Source organism: Podarcis muralis, chromosome 1, assembly GCF_964188315.1.
Source record: "Podarcis muralis chromosome 1, rPodMur119.hap1.1, whole genome shotgun sequence".
Lineage (NCBI taxonomy): Eukaryota > Metazoa > Chordata > Lepidosauria > Squamata > Lacertidae > Podarcis > Podarcis muralis.
In genome coordinates this window covers 84,331,535-84,349,581 of record NC_135655.1, presented here as the reverse complement: position 1 = coordinate 84,349,581, position 18,047 = coordinate 84,331,535, and the positions used below count along the sequence as shown (strand labels likewise).

Here is an 18,047-nt window from a genome sequence, read left to right as displayed (position 1 = left end):
CAGAATCATGTGCTTCAGAAAACTGCACAGGCAGTAAAACTTGGCTTCATTATAGTGGTGATGGTTCCTAAATTATTGGTATAGGTAGAAGTCAAGAGTGGCTTGTGAGAGCCATTCAGCTAAGCTGGAGCAACCAGGTTAGCCTCTTCTCAGGTGGACTGAAGGAGAACAAAGGCTTAAATGCCCAGTTCCTCTCAAGGTGACCTAAGCCTGGCAGGACAGCTTACTCTATGATCTTAACCCCTTAAGGCATTAATTAGACTTAAGCACATTGCCTATATGAGGCTGGTTAGCCCGCAAAAACTCCCAGGTTCAGTCACCTGAGTGTCCAGGTAGGGCTGGGAAGGGCTGCTGCTCCTGAGCTAGATGAAGCAATGGCCCAGCTCAGGATAAGGCAGCATCCTATATGTTATCCACAGCTCACTCCTCCAGTCATGTTCCTACTTAGTCCTTGTTCTTCTGGGTCTGGGGAGGGAAAAGGCAGCCTCATCCTAATATCCCTTGGCCTTGCAGGAGCCGCCCAGCTCTCAAGGACTGCTTTGCTAACCCTTGGCTCCAGGACGCCTACCTGATGAAGCTGCGTCGGCAGACCCTCACCTTCACCACCAGCCGCCTGAAAGAGTTCTTGGTGGAGCACCAGCGGCAGCGCAACGAGGTGGCCACCAAGCACAAGGTCTTACTGCGCTCCTACCATGGCGCCAGCAGCCACATGCCCTAGCCGCCTGCCCTGCCGGAGGAGCCACAGAACATTCCAGCAGGGGGCGTGATGGGCCAAGCACCCACCCAGCCAGCCAGGGTGGGACTTGTTGATATACCTCATGGATCAAGAAGAGTCGTCAGCACTGGCCGCTGTTCTTCGCTCTACCTACCAGTCCTGGCCCAGAGAGAGGGAGCCTGGGGGCCGAAAATGGCAGATTGACAAGATTCGCTGCCATGGGGTTGGGTTCAGGGAGGTATGAAGCGCAGTGGGCCATGAAGCCATGCTGTTCCCAGGCCAAGGTCAAGGGGGGAGGAGAAAGCCTTGACGTTTCCTTGTCTAAATAAACTCCTCCTCCCCGTGGGGATGCAAAGGGCCCTTCCTGTATTGTGCCTCAAGGGCTGCGTCTGTACCCTGCGTAGGTCAGGCGCAACCAAGCGCTCCCATTGACTTAACAGCAGATGCAAAACATGCCAGCTGCAGCCACTGAGCAATGGGGCATCTCTTCCTTACATGCCAAGCTGAGCTGGGAAGATGACAATGAAGGATCAACCCGGAAGTATTGCAGAGAAGGCATTTCAGCAATGGAAAACTCCAACCCCCCACCTGTATAGCCAACATATGCAGCATAGGGAGTATAATGGAGGTTTCTGGTCCCCAAGGCAGGGGCTGGGAGTAGAGGTGCTGATGGTACTTTCCCTGGGGTTCCTCTCCACTCACCTCTGCTTGGGTATCCAGAAGAAGCCAATCATGTGAGGCACCCACCAGTTTTTCCCTGATTACATACCTACCACCCCACAATACCTCTTTTTTGCTGCTGCCTTCCTTGTGTTTTTCTGACACGGATACACGCAACCCAGTCCTACCTTAAGCTTCAGAACCAGTGCAGAAGATAGATGCCTTCTCTCCCTGCATGCCTTTCTGAATCAAGGACATGCTTCAGATACACCGCCCCCTCATACATTTTCCTACATGAACCCTCCTCTCTTTCAGTGCTCTTTTGCCATAGCCCCTTCTGGCACCTACAGAACACTCACGATGGCACAGAGACAGGCAGAGGTCCTCCAAACATAGGCACCTTCTCCTTTTGCAGTCAGGCACACATGTGACCTTACATGGCCTCTGGTGGTGGGTGGGTTGAAGTGTCCATAGCAAGCCAGACCTGACATACCCCACTGAGAAGGGTAGAGGCCATTTTGAAACTGAGAGTCTACAAGTTTTCACAGCTGCGCCTTAGGGCAAACCTGGATTTTGTATGGGTAGGGAAAGAAGAGAATGTACCATTGGCGCAGAGTTGAAAGCAGACCTACCAAATGAAGCAGACCTACCTAACCACCCCCACCTTGGCTATGTGAATCCATGACCATGGTTCCCCATCTCAGTCTTTTTATCCCATGCCCCGGTGTTTTGATTGTGAAGATGCTCATTTCCCTGTGGCATGGAGCAAGCAAAGCAAACCAGGACTGCTTCCAGATGGGTGGCTTCCTAGCGCTAATAAATCATTGCTCTTCCACTGTAAGGTACAAGAGGAATTGCAGTTGAACTTTGCACACTATCAGGGATATTGCACTTTTCTGTATGTTCATCCTGCTATGTTCCATCCACACCAGTGGGTGTGACAGAGCTCCTGGGTGGGGGAGGGGGAGGAAAGATCTAATTCACCTAAGTGGCCATTTGAAGAAGAAACCTGAGTGATTCTTAAAAAAATAAAATAAAAACCAGTTATTTATTTAGCACTAAGCACTTCTTCATTAAAGTGTGATCGCCCATGATTGCTATGTTTGTTTTGGACCAGAAGTGAAGATTGGAAGTGTATAATTAGGGGGGAAAGCACATTGCTAAAATGATGGTGACTAGAAATATTTTTCCCCTTTTATTTTTAAAATTAGTGTTATAGCACTGTAGCACTTTTTAAAGGGCATGCCAATATTCACATCCCTATCCTAATACCCCAACAAACCAATAATGTTGTTAACAATACTGACAACATTGTTTTAAAACCCTTATGCCCAACACAAGCACCACAAAGGCTCTTGACACCGTCTCACTGACCCACCCCTATTGCAAGCGAAAGGGAAGAGGGCCTGTTTTCAAAGGACCTCCATGCCAGCTGAGACGCTGGACCAACTGGCTGGGAGCCAAATGGTCCAAGCAACACCAAACACCTATATAACTGCATGTAGGTTACTTTCTATAACCTACCCCCCAGTCTTCAGCCCACCCCTAACTCTAACCCCACCCACCACACTATATGTCACCACAACACATTAGGTTCAATAGAGAATATAAGGTGAGAGACACAGGACAACCCAGACGGGTTGGCAGGGAATCATCCTAAAAAATAAACATACCAAATGGCTAGCTTAAAAGCAATTACACTAAATGTGAGGGGATTGGGAAACCCTGTTAAAAGAAAATGCATCACCTCGTATGTAAACACCATAAAACCACACAATACCTTCCTACAGGAAATGCACAACCCCCACCCAAAGGAAGCAAACTCCTGAGCAAATCCCACTTCAGTCATGGGTGGCACCTCGCTCAGGAAAGGCCCGCAGAATAGCCATAATACTTAGTAGAGACCTAAATTTCCAAGTCACAACAGTGCTAAAAGACAAAAAAGGCAGATTCATTTTTGCTAAAGGGGTACTAGATGGCAAAACTAAACTGACAATTGGCTCCATAAATGCCCCAAACACAAAACTGGAGTTCAAACAGAAAACACTAAACAAATTCCTCTCCTCCTCCGAAGGGGAAGCAATCCGAGGAGGTGACCTCAACCTAAATATGAGAGGCACCTTCCGAAAAGACATCCATCCCACAACCCCCTGGGCAACCTAGTCTCACTGCCAGTCACATCTTTCACTCAAAGTGAGAGGCAACCTTGCTGCCATTAAGGTTGTGGGAGTGTGTATACATCCTAAGACATGCCTTGTTCCACATTACAATTTATATTTTAATGTCTGGCGCTGAGCAGACAAGCTTCAAGCCTGCCACACAAAACACACACTTTGCATCTGATCTAGTACTTACCAGAAGCCATATTTTAAAATAAACAAGGAGTGAAGGGATATCAATCATCCGAGATGAAGCATCAGCAAAGCGCTGCTTAACCTTAACGCCCTCCTCCCCAGCATGGGCAGCAAAAGAGGCATTAACAATTCTCTCCTGAAGCACTTCAGCAGCGCTCAGCTTTGTAAGGGTTTTTTCCGAAGCCTTCCTTCTTAGCTGTTCACAAGGGAGTGGGAGTAGATAAAGAGCCCCTTCTCCTTTCTTTGGAGAAAGGAGTGTGTGTGTGTGTGTGTGTGTGTGTGTGTGTGTGTGTGTGTGTAAATATATAAAAAAACCTCAACCCTCACCCAGTTAATTAGCTCCACTCCTTTCTGTAAAGAAAAGGAGAAGGCTCTCTCTCTCTCTCTCTCTCCCTCCCTCCCAGATATTGCTGGACTACAACTCCCATCATTCCTGACCAATTGGCCTCCAGCTCCCACATCCAACAACAACAATATGAGGGGCGCCATTTTCCCCACCTATCCCTGACACATCTGTCTGCAGCTTCTACTTTTCCTGAAACTGCCGCTAGAAATTCAGCATAAACCTCAGATGGGGACAGAAAGATTCCTGACTGAATAGGCACTGCCCTAAAAGATAGATAAAGTCCCCTCCCTGGCAAAGGGGGGGGGGGGGATCGACGCCTTCAGTTTTCACTGACTGACTCACCGGTGCTAGAGTCAGGGATGGCTGTACTAGTAGGCCGAGCGAAACTTCCTCTCAGGCAGCTGATTCAGAGTTTGCTGAAAGGGCAGCACATTTGTAAGTTCTTTAATTCATTATTGCATTTATTTATTTTTTACTGCTAGGGAAGCAGGGAGGTGTAGGTCTGGAAAAGACTCCTGCCTCAAACCCTGGAGAGCCACAACCGCTGCTGGTCAACACATTGATTCCTGAGTTACATAGACTGACCAGTGGTCTGACTCTGTATAAGGCAGCTTCCTGGGTTCTGTTGTAATTTATGTTGCAGTACGGAGGTCAGAACTGCTTGTTCGTTTCCTCGCAACAACGTGTGTGTGTGTGTGTGTGTGTGTGTGTGTGAGAGAGAGAGAGAGAGAGAGAGAGAGAGAGAGAGAGAGAGAAACCCCAAACTACTGGGATAAGAAATTGGAGATACTTCTCCCAAGCCCAGGTTGCTGCTGTTAGAACATTCTCTCACATTCCGGGATGGATGCCATTCTGGAAACTGTAGTGCACTTGACACCTCACTAACTCCCCAGGGACACTCGAGCTCCTACTGTACGTCCTTCAGGTTTCTCTTTTAAACCAGACATCATACTAGCGAATACCAAAGAAGCTATGCAGAAGCTGTGAGACTAGAATACAAGTGCTAAAGCATAATCCAAATTCTTGTATCAGGTAAAACGTGAAGGAAAATGCATAATCAATCAGAAATTGTAGCCAATCGGCAGTCCAAAGACGTGGCCATGCGAGTCTGTTGCAGTCTTGTGGCACCTTAAAGACTATCACTTTCTTTATGGCATTGGCCAGCTGTGGAGAACCTCATGTCTGGGGGTTGAATGCAATCCTTCAGGTCTCCCTATCTGCCCCTCCTCAGGCCACTCCCCTTAGGCCACTCATCTCATCTTTATTGTGTCCGTGAACTCTGACCATGCCTCTTTACAATAAATGGTCTTTCCCTGGTTACTCATCCTCCATTTTATCATTTTACTGATAAGAAATACATTGGAAAACAAAAAGAAACAATTCCTAGCAGTGCTTGAGTTATGCACAGAACATAGACAGTTGGGGCCCTAACCTGGACTCTGTACCCCACTTATCGATGGTGCTAAGTAAATAAGAAATGTGGCATCATCATCAACAATAATAGTAATAATAACTGAGCAGAATATTTGGGTTTATACAACTGTGCTCCTGCTCTGGATAATCCACATTCAACCTACTTTCCCTATCAGGACAACTGGGCTGTAGGGACAACTGGGCTGTGGTTCAAAGCACATCCACCTTTGGCAGCCAATTGTACAATTGAAATAAACAGAAGTAGCTGCACAGAAGTGGTATGGAAGAAGCTTCCCCAGGCTTGAAACCAGGCAACAGAGGAGATCTGCTATTGCTGCAGCTCTGTAAAGGTAAAGGTACCTCTGCCCGTACGGGCCAGTCTTGACAGACTCTAGGGTTGTGCGCCCATCTCACTCAAGAGGCCGGGGGCCAGCGCTGTCCGGAGACACTTCCGGGTCACGTGGCCAGCGTGACATCGCTGCTCTGGCGAGCCAGAGCCGCACACGGAAACACCGTTTACCTTCTCGCTAGTAAGCGGTCCCTATTTATCTACTTGCACCCGGGGGTGCTTTCGAAGTGCTAAGTTGGCAGACACTGGGACTGAGCAACGGGAGCGCACCCCGCCGCAGGGATTCGAATCGCCGACCTTTCGATCAGCAAGCCCTAGGCACTGAGGCTTTTACCCACAGCGCCACCCGCGTAGCAGAAGTTAAATAAATCCCAAACTCCAAAGCAAGGCAGCAGTGTTCAGAAAAGGGCAATGTGGAAAACATGCTATGATGATGGAACCCTTTATAAGAATCTTGAAATAAACAGGGTTTTGTGTGTTTTTTTAAAAAAAATATTTAATTAAAGATCAGATCTAATCAGGACATAATATAACCCATGTTAACAAGGAAATTAAACATTTTAAAAAGAAGCTACAGGGAGGATCAATATCTACAACAAGGAGAACAGATTTCCTGTCTTGCACGTCAAACTAGTATTTTAATAAGCTAAAATTTTAATAAACTAACATTTTAATAGCATTGGGACTTTCCGTGGTGTAGTGATAAATTCTGAACTGCAGGAGCTCTTCATGATAACCAGCGTAGCCACATCTCTTCAAGATTATACAACAAAAATGAATAACTGGCCAAAGCAGACATAGAACCATAGAGTTGGAAGGGACCACGAGGGTCATCTAGTTCAACCCCCTGCAAGGCAGGAATCTTTTGCCCAACGTGGGGCTCAAACACACGACCCTGAGATTAAGAGTCTCATGCTCTACCAACTGATTATGGTTGCAATACCAAGTCAGCCTTTTCCCCTCCTATTCCCCCCCCCAAAAAAAAACTGCTTTTGTTCAACGTCTACCTTGAAGATGAGTTCACTATTTTGTGTCCTTTTGATAGTATAATAAAGGGAAGATATCCCCCCCAAAAAAAATCGAAATGGCCTTTTAACCCTCAGCCATGCATGCTAATCAGTGTGACCCACCTTTTTCTCTGCTCAGCTCATTTGGTGGGTTTCTCTTGGAATGGGAAAAGCTTATTTATTTGGCACGCAGAGGATTGGCAAATAGAGCCTGGGTATGGATTAGAGCCCCAAGAGGTGACATCATTGTCCCTGCTGCGAAACAAGTGGGCAGCAATTTCTGGGGACGTTATTATTTTATGGGTTGAAAAAATAATAACCAGTGCCACCTTTTAATTTAAATTAATAGCATATCCTACCTTTCCATTCAGAAATGAAACGAAGATGGATAACAAGGCTACTCAGCATTCTGTCTACTCCTGAGCATGTCAGTGCAGTTAAACTGCTTCAGGACCTCATGGTCAAATGGGCCTATTTGGAATGTGGATTGAATAAATCCATAAAGATTTCTGTACAGTAGAGTTGGCCGGCATTCTGGGGCCTGTGGACACATTTGCAAGCTGGAGAAGGTGAATGGTATGTTTAAATTGAAATGTACAGTACTATGTAAAACTTAATAAAAAAATATTTAGATAAAAGAAGAAAAGGAAGTGTCTTGGGCACCACACGCACACACACCACAACCAAGACAATGGAAAGCTTCTTCCTAACCTAATTTCAGTGGGGAGGAGGATCCTGCAGTGCCACGGAAGGCCTCTGTGGGCACCTGTGCATTGGCAAGCACCACACTGGCATCTCCTGCTGTACTGTACAGTCACATAACTGCTTCAGCACAACCAGGGCTTCCAAGTTGTCCTTGGCCTTGATCCTATGCCAGTAACTACCACCGGAAATGCAGAAATCAAACAGGTGACTTCTCCACGTTATTCTCTTTTCACAGGCCCCCTTTTCTTCCGTTTAAAAAAGTGCTAAATATCTTCCATACTATGTAGGACAACTGCGTGTCAGAAGTATACATAAATAGGTACATCCGTCTCAGCAAAAAGCAACCGAATCCAGGGGCATTTTAAGGATTAAGAGCTTTATTTTGGCATAAGTATTCATGGACTATAGTCCATTTCATCAAAAAGTGATAAGTCATGCCTGAGGTAAAACGTTTTGCTGGAGAATTCCACAGGAGATATTGGGGAGTGTGTTCACCAACAACGGACATAACTGCTTTTGGTGGACGCTCCTATTTTTCTGTGTGAATCCATATGTAGTCTGCTTAATTTCACTCCTTATTATATGATTTGGAGATGTGTGCAGCATTAGGTGAACTACTGGCTGGTGTCATAGGGATGGGGGAGAATTTTGCTTCTGTTTACATTTTAAGACAAACCTATTTAATTTGCATTTCCTGTAACAACATGCAAAACAAAACACAGCCATCTTTCCCTGAATTTTGTGGTGAGGTTCTCCACCCAAAAGTGATGTACAAAAATGCTATGAGTTAGGAGAAAATATATGCATATACTCAGGGATAGTGTAAAGAAAAATGCACATATTAGTGAAAAATGACATATAAAAACACAATAGTGAAAAATTGTATGTTAGCCAAAATTGGAAATGAATCAAGTGTTAAAATGCCGTTGGATTTGGTGCGAGAGCAAATTCACGCACTGATACACAAAATGTGGCAAACTGAATTTAAGATGGTGGAAATGAGGAACTGAGGGAAATTAAAATGGATAGATTTGTTCCTCCCTGGATGAGGGTGTTTTGAGTATACCAAAGGGGTTCATTGTGACGACTGTGGATGATCCACTTGAGCAGCTTGTACTGACAATACAATATCCGCTCCTCCAAGCAAAACTCCAGCTCTTCCCAACTCTTGGGATATCCTCTGATCCTGTTGCTTGCTACTCCAAACTGTTCTCATCCCTTCCAGTCCTCCTAAGGCAGCGTGTGCGTTGGGAACAGCCCAGACAGTGGAGCCTCACCCTGCCACTCTGTCTCTCAGCCAGAGGGCAGGAATGGTTGCAGCTGCTCCATCTGGGTCCCTCTGGGCTGGTCAATGTGATTACACAGCACCGGGCTGCAATCAGTGCAGCCCCAATTCTCACAGGTAGCTGGCAACAGGCTATATAAGGGAGCGCCCAGGATTCCCGTCTGGGCAGGGGGGACGCACCCCCCCGGCCAAAGAAGGAGACGTCAGGGCAGGAATGCAGCTGTGGGCATGGGCAGACCTGGCTTCTCCCCTGCAGAGATATAAATTTGGGTGGGATGAGGGGCCTGTGGCCTTTTCCAACACAGCGGAGCTGCATTGGTGCTGTCTACGGTAAGAGAGCTCAAGCTCATCAGCAGAGAAGGGGGTCCCTGAGAACTCTTGCCCTGTCCCAGCCCTACCACATGCTCCAACAACACCCTACCTCGGGACATGCCTTGGGGATTGGGAGAGCTGCCTCTTAACTCTCCTTGTCTGAGGTGCCTCAGCCTTCCATGAAAGACATGGATCAAAACAGAACGGCTCAGCTGCTCACCAACTGGACAACCTCTTCCATGGCTCAGTTGGTAGAGCAGGAGACTCTTAATCTCAGGGTCATGGGTTTGAGCCCCACATTGGGCAAAAGATCCCTTCATTGCAGGGGTTGGACAAGATGACTGTCATGGTCTCTTCCAACTCTATGCTGTGACCCTCACCAGGGTGTGTCTAAAACTGGAGATATAATAATGAGGGTGTGGGCGAAAGCACAACTTTACTCTCATCCCACTTCAGTGGGTCTGGACTGATTTGCCCCGGAAGAGTGAAGATGACACTCACTGAGGTGTCTTTGCTGTTGTATACATGGAGCAAGACAGCATGGGTCCTCTTGAGATGGTTGATGTGTCTCATGTTAGAGTGGTACTGGCGTTGGGTGGAAGCAGGAAGGAAGAGGGTTGGACTGTTTCTCTCCCTCTCTCCCCCGCCCCCAATACTGAACCTGCTACTCCTTCATCTCCCCACAGATGTCAAAAGCTGCACCCAAGAAACCAGCAGCAGGTGCTGCAGCCCCTCCCCCTGCAGGATTTTCCCTGGACATAAATGACCCTCAGGTGCAGAATGCTGCCATCCGCATCCAGGCTTCCTATCGTGGGCACAGGTGAGGGGGATAGCAGGTGGGAGGACGGGACTGTTATCAGGGCTGGGCTGAAAATGCACCTCTTTTGTCCCTGCTTTTGACACCCAAGAATGTGTCCACCCTGCTCTTCCGGTGGTAAATCGTTTTAACTGGTTTTCATCTTGCATGTTCATATTGTTGCAACGCACCCTATGGTAAAGGGTGGGTAAAAAATCCAAGTATTATTATTATTAGTAGTAGTAGTAGTAATAGTAATAGTAGTGTCCAGTAGTGTTCAGAGCAGGAGAACTTGTAGAACTGAACTTCAAGACTGATTATGTCTCCAGTAGTATGTGGTATGGCTGTGCAGAGGGGCTCAAACCCATAACATCTCCACCCCATCTGCATACACTATTCACACTTCCTCTTGTTCTGCTGCCCCCCCCCACCCCCGCTGCTGGGTTATATCACTTAAGAGCACTTAATATATCACTTAAGAGCAGCTTTTCCCTCAAAAAGGAGCAAGGCAAGCAGAAAACTTGGCCCAGCACAAGTGGAAGGGTAAAAGAGCCCTGACCTTGCTTGGTGGTAAAATCATCAGAGGGAGCTCCCTTGGTTGTTCCACTGTCCTCAGAAGTTCAAGGGGTGGTGGCCTGGAAGAGGACATTTTCTATGTGGGGCATCCCTAAATTTTGGAGTTCCCTCTCCACAGAGGTGTGCCCAGCATTTTATACTTCCCATCGCATTCTGAAAATACACCTCTTTACCTTGACCTTTGAATATTTATCTGTCTCTCTGTGTTTCTGACAACCCACCCTTATTCTCGTGACTCTAACTTGTTTTAAACTGCTTTCAATATTGAGTTTTTAAATTGCTGTGGCTCCTCCCTGGGCGCTGGGTAATAAAGCAAATAAATAAGGGTTAGAGTGTGCTCATGAAGACACAAAGGGCAACCTGAGCAGTATTTTGAGAAGCTGTGGTGGTTCCAAAATATAGTTGTGCAGTGGAAGAGGGTGCAAGAGGCGGCAGTCATGAGATGGATGAGCGAGAAGGGCAAAAACCAAGGAGGAGGTGAGAGAAGCAGCCAGAGACTTTGGGGAGGCAGCAGGTGATCTGGGAGACAAGGCAACAGAGGACTGGCTTTAGGCATGTAGCAATGAGGGGGGAAACAAAACTCCAGCACATGTGAGAACTGCAGGTTTGGACTCTGCCATTCTTATTACAGCCCAAAACGTTGTCTGGAATTGGGAAGTTTGGCTGCATAAAGATTCCAAAACTTCATGGGAAAGGGGAACTTTGGAGATGGAAAGAAGGTGGACGGATGCCTTGCTTCACTGGGATAGTTTCTCCCTTGCTCTCCCATTTAACTGAAATACTTATAATGTAGCACTCCTGGCAGCACATTTAGGGCTCATCTACACTTACCTTTTGCTGTCTGCTTTCTAGGCACATGTCAACATTTAAAAACTCCATATATGAGAGTGGTTGTGGGGGTTTTGCCCCCCTCCCCCAATTTCCCCAGGAAAACTTGCTCTTTAATGCTGAATTGGAACAACCAGCCATTTGGAGTTTCCGTGGATTGCTGTTTGCTCCAATTTAGTGCTAAAGAGCAGGTTTTCACAGGGGAAGAACCACAGCAAAAAAAAAGGGGGGGCTCAGACAAGGAGGTTTAAAGCACGTACACGTGACTAGAAACATAGCACAAAAGGAAGTCTGGATGAGCCCTGACTCAGGTGGCCTCAACACAGTCAGCATCTTGCAGGAAGGATTGAGGCACATACAGAAGTTTGCACAATGACAGTGCTATGTTGCTGTAGCACAACATACCCACTTTTTAAAATAACTGTCTTTTGTGGTTAGGAAGTACACTGTAAAGTGTGGGCTTAATGTATTGTTAACAGAAAGATGCACACACCCCTCCGAAGTAAATCAGGATGAATGCCCATTGCCATATAGCTACCGCCACAAACAAATCACCCCAATAAAGATCAGGCATAAGCATTAGCACCTTCAAATGCAGTGAAGTCATTTCCCCTTGCTGCGTTTCAAGCCACTTCTGCACATTGCTGTACACACCAGAGAGTATGCAGGGATGCCTTCACCTGATGTGCATTACCTCTTTGGTTTTCCTGCGTCTGCAACACACCCACCAAACTCCGATTCAATGAAACAGTCATCTGTGCATGCCATGGGTGTCTCGCATGTTGGTACCTCATCTTAACCTTGGCTTATGCTTGCAAATTGGATGGAAATTGGTTTGAGGGAAAATGCATCCAACAGCAGAATTCCTCCAGAAACTACAGGATAGACATGAATTGTGGCTAACATCATGTGCTGAGGGCTTCAGACACCAGCAGTGGGAGCGCACTGGAGCCAGAGTAAATGGTAATGAATACACAGCCATAGTCTAACCACCAGGTGATCTTTGTGCAAGAAAATCAGGTTCACACCTCAGCTCCTCCATTCAATCCAGTTTCTGAACTACTAGCAACCTCGTCATTGAGGATTCATTCGGATTTGGTTGCACAAAGTTTGTGAGCAGCTTATATGGCATTGGCTGTTTATTTAGCATTCATTTTGATTTGTTTGCAGGGAGGTTACATGATGCCATGTCAAGGAATTGTTATCCCATGCTTTCTAGTACATTTTCTTGTCACTTCCCTAACAATAATAATAATAACCTGGTTTTATTTTATTGGAAGTGGGTTTGTTGCACCAGAGAGCTAAATCCACATCAGTTGCACAATCTGAATTTTCTGGCACGCAGTTAACTCTTGTGTGCAAAATAGCGACAGCCTTGGAAGCACCCAAAACTCCCACCACTCTTGCTCACCACTCTCATTTGCCTTGGAACTATTGGCACAAAAAAGGGTGCAGCAGCTATTCGGTTTAAGGAGGTAACTCCAACATCAAAATATAAGCCAATGACTATGTTTTCTTCATTGATTTTACTTGTTTTTATCAATTCTGTGGAGCTGAGGAGAAGAGGGATTGAGTAAGAAGAATTCTGCTGGAATGTCCCATTTCCGCAGTCAATCAGATTCTATCCATTCAGCCACAGAGCATTTACTATCATAATATTGTTGATTAATTAGCTGCAGCTTGATAACATGTGGTTCTGAGTGGTTGGCAGGCTGGTTGGGGGTTGGCTGCTCCCTCCAGGCTGCCCAGTTGTGTCACAGCTGGCAGCGGCTGCTGTTATCTCCTGCTGTTCTTCCGATCTCTGTCTGGTTTGGCCCTGGGTACCATTAGAGGCAGAGCACTTTGCCACCTCATTCATGGGGGAGAGGAGCTCCAAGAGGAGCTTTAAAGGCCTGCTGCTTAACCCCCTCCTCTCCACTACCAGGTCCCGCAAGGAAATGAAGGAGAAGGGCCCCCCGCGGGTGCTGAAGAACCTCACAGACGTGATGCTGATCGAGGGGAGCGCAGCCAAGCTGGAGTGTCGCATCAGTGCCTTCCCCGACCCCTTCATCCGCTGGTCCAAAGATGGTGCGGAACTCAAGGACGGGCCCAAGTACCGCTATGTCTTTGAGGACCCAGACATCGTCGCCTTGGTGGTCCGTGATGCTGGCCTTCCTGACCTGGGCAAGTACACCATCTCCGTGAAGAACCCCTTTGGAGAGTGCTTCGACTCGGCACGTCTCCTCGTGGAAGGTAATACGGCCTGCCTCCCTTCCTTACATAGCCACACACCCCTTCTAAACTTAGCCACGCACATCCCCTGGGAAGCCAAGCCATTCTTGCAAAGTTCCTCATTATGGGGAGATCTCAATTTGGCACATCTCAGGAGGGGAAGGTAATAGCACTCTCTGCTCTGCTCCTTCAAGTCATCGCCGCCCCCCCATTCCCTGCCCATTTCTATTCATAGCCTTGTGTCTTGCGTAGAGAAAGCCAAGCCCCTTCTAACTTTAGCCATGCCTCTGCCAAGACGTAGCCTTCTTCCTCCCTTCTAGATCTCATCGTGGCCCTACCTAGCTATGATGCCAGACCTGAAGGAAGAGAAGAAAGGCAGGGGAAACCCTCTGATGGCAACTCAGGATAGTTTAGTCAGTCATCAGGAAAGGAGGCTAATCCCCGAGAATGGGGCCCAAGAGGGCAGTCTCCTTTCACACCTACCACCTCTAGGCATGGGTTGGAAGGAGATGCGTTAGTCAGAAATAGGGGGTGCTTCTTGTGTGTGATTATTCAATTAATCTAATCCCTGCAAACGAACGTGTACTGCTCCCCCCCCCAATCCCTAAACCCCTACACAGCAGCTGGGGAAACTGAAAAGTCTGTATCCCTGCACAGTATACAAAAACCTGCATAACAAGAAATTGTTCTGACTCTCAACTTCTGTTCTACAGTGAACCTGGTACCTGGAGAGCTCCTTTGTAGGGATTTATTTCTTTACCTCGTTTGCCAAAGTATACCTATGGTGCAACAGGGTTTGCCAAGTAAATAACTGGAAGATATTCCGTGGCCATCAGACAGAAATTCTAGAACACCTGGAACAGGACACAGCACCATAACAAAACTCGCAGCCCCAGCATTAGGTCCTCATGCCCTAGCAGAGGATTCTGCTACAAGTCCCCTTGGCAAAAGATGGCTAAGGAAGGGCCCTTCTTCTGATCTCACCTGCTCTCTCCCTCTGCAGTGCCTGCCAAGATTCAGAAGGGCCCAGACAGCACAAAAGCCAAGAAAGGCAGCACAGTCAACCTGACAGCCCACATCAGTGGGGAGCCCGCACCTGATGTTGGCTGGGCCAAGGATGGCGAGGATATTGAAGAGGACGATCGGTGAGTGAAATTCACCACTGGTGTAATAAGCTTCATAGCACCAACACTGCTTGGGCAGGTGGGCAGCAAGGGGAGCCCGAGAACCAGATCCCCCACCCCTTTCTTTCCTGATTCCATAAGCACTACTCGTTCATGTTCAAATCAACAGGGCTGATGCAATAGCTTGAATTCTTGCATGGGGAACGTGATAACATAAGCTTTCCTTTTTGAAAGAAAGAAGGAGGAAGCACGTAGTTCTTCTGGTTATTACAGAGGACCTTAATGTGTAAGAATCAAAGGACACGTGTGTTGAGTCAGGATAAGTGTGATTTCTTCATTTAACACAAGTCCTGTTGATTCCTGTCTTGTCATTTGTATTGGACCAGGATGGAACTGACCTGGCAGAGCTAAAAGCATCAAGATCAGGGCTTCCTTGCCTAGTAGTTAATGGGGAGGAAGTGAGAGAAATATCAGCATCTGTAATTGCAGGCATTCTGAAATTCTTCAGTTTTGCAGCCCCTCAGCAACGTTTTTCCCCCTGCAGCATTGGTACCATTCTCAAAGCCAGCGCTGCATTTTAAAAACAGACTTTAGGTCAGGCCATCAAGAAAGGTGTTTTTAATTAGTATTTTGTTATGGGGGACAGAATTAGTAGACTGTTCCAGTGCTATAATATAAAAATCATGGGTCCTTCTTTTTGATAAGTCCAGCCCAAGTTAAAACAGCCTTGACCTCCATTGTCAAAAATAAAGTAAAATAAATCAAGTGCAAGGCTGTATATTTGCTGGTTCTGCAGCCCAGTTTGTCAGCTTCACCCAAATGGAACTGATGGACTGCCAGCGGTCCATGGGTCAGTTTAGCAGCTTCTGCTTTGTGTCCCAACACCAGCTGTCTCTAAGGGCCCTGACTTGAGATTTCCACCTTTCCCTTCCCTGCAGCATATACTATAACATCGGCAGTGACTCAACAACTCTCACCATCAAAAAGGTGTCGCCGGCGGATGCTGGGAAGTATGAGGTCTTTGTGGAGAACAGCCTGGGCATGGACCAGTCTTTTGCTCGCCTTGATGTGATCTGAGCTCCTGCCTCCCCCTGCCTCCTGTACAGTTCCCCCCCACAAAAAGAAACTCTCTGTCATTGCAAAGTATGGTCCAGGGCCATTGCCCTGGAGAGAAGGCTGGGGAAAGCAAATTAAGCCCTGCAATGGCGCTGTAGGGATATCCTGTCCTGTCCCTCCTAAGACGCAATAGGGAGTCCTTCTCTCATTGCCCCTTTGGCTCTCGCCAATGTCATTCTGCCATACCTTTCCTGGCAAGAGTTCCCCACTGTGCCCCAGGGCTGAATCCATTTCTTGGGCAGGTGGGTCCCATCTCCTTGCAGGCTAACCATTTTGTGCAGCCATCGCTGAAATGCCTCCACTCCAAGGACGCAGAGGGGCTGTGCAGTCCTCCCATCGGCAGCACCCGCTTTCCCCCAGCACTTCAGAGATTGTGAACCATCCCAGAAGCCTCCAGATTCTTCCTGACCTGTTTTCTTGCTATATGAACTAAATAAAACCAGCTGGTTGTACAGAGGACTTGTGTGTGCTAAATGCAATTTATCGGCAGGAAATTAAAATCCTGGGAATCTCATTTGTGTGCTGCAAAGGTGGGGTGTGGGAAGAGTTTCTAGCTTTTTTCTTTCTTTCTTTCTCAGATATTAGCAGAGTTCTGTTGGTTCAGAGAATAGGGGCTCATCCAAACTTTCGTCTGTGCCACGTTATCTAGGCACATTATCTGATCCTTGCTCATCCTTGTAATTTCTAGGTCTGGATCTGAATGGGGTTTTAGTTTGTCCCACCACTTTCCCCAAGTAAACCCAGTTTATTGCTAAATCCTAACAAACAGCAATCCATGCAGTTTGCTCCAGTTCAGTGGTATGTAAACAGAGGGTTTTCTCAGGGAAAGCGGCCAGACAAAAACCCCCTGCTCCGACATAGGCCTAGATATCACAGGCCTATGCCTTGAAAGCATAGCACAAATTGAAGTGCAGCTGATTCCTAGGATTGCTGCAGACTAGAAGGCCCCGTGAGTCAAGCTGGTCCCCTAATGGGTCCTGCTAAAAAAAGAAATAATAATCTTATCCCACAAAGTCCTTCCTCTCCCAGGACCATGTAATCACCCAACTTCAGGTACAAAAGACTATTTGTGTTCCTGTTCCATATTTGTATCGGTGCTTGGATGGCATCCAGCAATCTTTTCAACCTTTCCCTGCAGAGAACATTAGCTCAGGTGTCTTCATTCTGGGTACCTGGCTGCACTGAACAGTTTGGTCTCTCTCCTCTCACATTGTGTTTCCTGAAATGTAGTTCTTCTCAATAAGTTCTGGAACCAGGACTTTGCCCTTATTCCCTTGGCAACGCTGCCTCCTGCAGGCACTAAAGGGCACTGCAGGACCCCTTTCCCCTGCCCCACAAGCAAGCCGTTCTGGAGATATAAATAGTCCTTCCTGACCATATCAGGGATTGTTTGGGCTACACAGCTGCTCATCTTATTCACATGACAACAGCACACAACGCTGTATGTCTGTCTCTCACAAATGATGCCATGCTTGGCAGGACTCAACACTAAAGCATGTACTAGGGAATAGAGCACTCTTCATTACTATTCCCTAGTGCTTCTGGGTATGTGCAGAGTGCTTTCTACAAATGAGCAACTTGTAGTGGATCACAGTCCAGCAAGTGTAGTGGTAAACTGTGAAGTACAGCAGCTCATCACAACAGCCCCGATAGCAAGACATCCCAGGAAAAGTCAAAAAATGGCAGACAAATGTGTTGATCTTGATGGAGTATTGTAACACAAACAAACACCAATATAGAACATAATGCAAAAAGTTATTAGGATTAGGATGCAATTCGATGCAGTTTCCTGGGACTAAGCGTCATTGGATTCAGTAGTGCTTGCTTGTAACTAACTGCACAGGTTCAGCTTGTAAAACCACAGAAAGCTTTAAGAAAAGATCCTCAATCAGCAGCCCTTTTAATTAGAAGTGCAAATCATCCTGCAAGTAAGTAAGAAGCCACACTCACCTGCCCCACACCCACTGTGTATTCCAGACCTGGCTTAAAATGTGCTTGTACTTTGCAAGCAAGGCAGGAATTTACACAAGCTCCAATAGGGTTGGCTGCCCTTAGAGCTCCCAAGTGGAGCCGCTCTCTTCCGAAAAGGGGTTTTTGCAGGCTCTGACGATTGGTGGCTAATCCTTGCACTACATTAATGGCGAGGGCTGACTGCACTTACTCAAATGGAGAGAGGAAGCCGCCTACACATGCTCAGTAATCTGCATTCTCTCTAGAATCACTTCGCATGGTTCGAGCCTGCAATCTGAG

The 18,047-nt window shown here is 47.0% G+C and overlaps 2 protein-coding genes across 10 annotated transcripts in view; both read left to right on the top strand.

Moving 5' to 3' along the window:
* Positions 1-1,074, top strand: part of SPEG (striated muscle enriched protein kinase) — a 97,875-nt gene extending 96,801 nt beyond the window's left edge. For all 8 annotated transcript variants that reach the window (XM_028741097.2, XM_028741102.2, XM_028741138.2 and 5 more), the window contains one exon: positions 514-1,074. In XM_028741097.2, the coding sequence (XP_028596930.2) occupies positions 514-718 (205 nt within the window). In that variant the 3' untranslated portion in view covers positions 719-1,074. The remainder of the gene's footprint in view (positions 1-513) is intronic.
* Positions 1,075-3,582: 2,508 nt separating this feature from the next.
* On the top strand, positions 3,583-16,254 carry SPEGNB (SPEG neighbor). Of its 2 annotated transcripts, none has more exons than XM_028741160.2 (5): positions 3,583-4,510; positions 9,833-9,966; positions 13,271-13,578; positions 14,561-14,702; positions 15,620-16,254. In XM_028741160.2, exons 2-5 carry the CDS (start codon positions 9,833-9,835, stop codon positions 15,756-15,758), a joined length of 723 nt encoding a protein of 240 aa, XP_028596993.1. In that variant the 5' UTR covers positions 3,583-4,510; the 3' UTR covers positions 15,759-16,254. The 2 variants fall into 2 exon arrangements, with proteins under 2 accessions (XP_028596993.1, XP_028597003.1); XM_028741170.2 differs by lacking the exon at positions 3,583-4,510 and adding an exon at positions 9,053-9,164.
* The last annotated feature ends 1,793 nt before the right edge of the window (positions 16,255-18,047 follow it).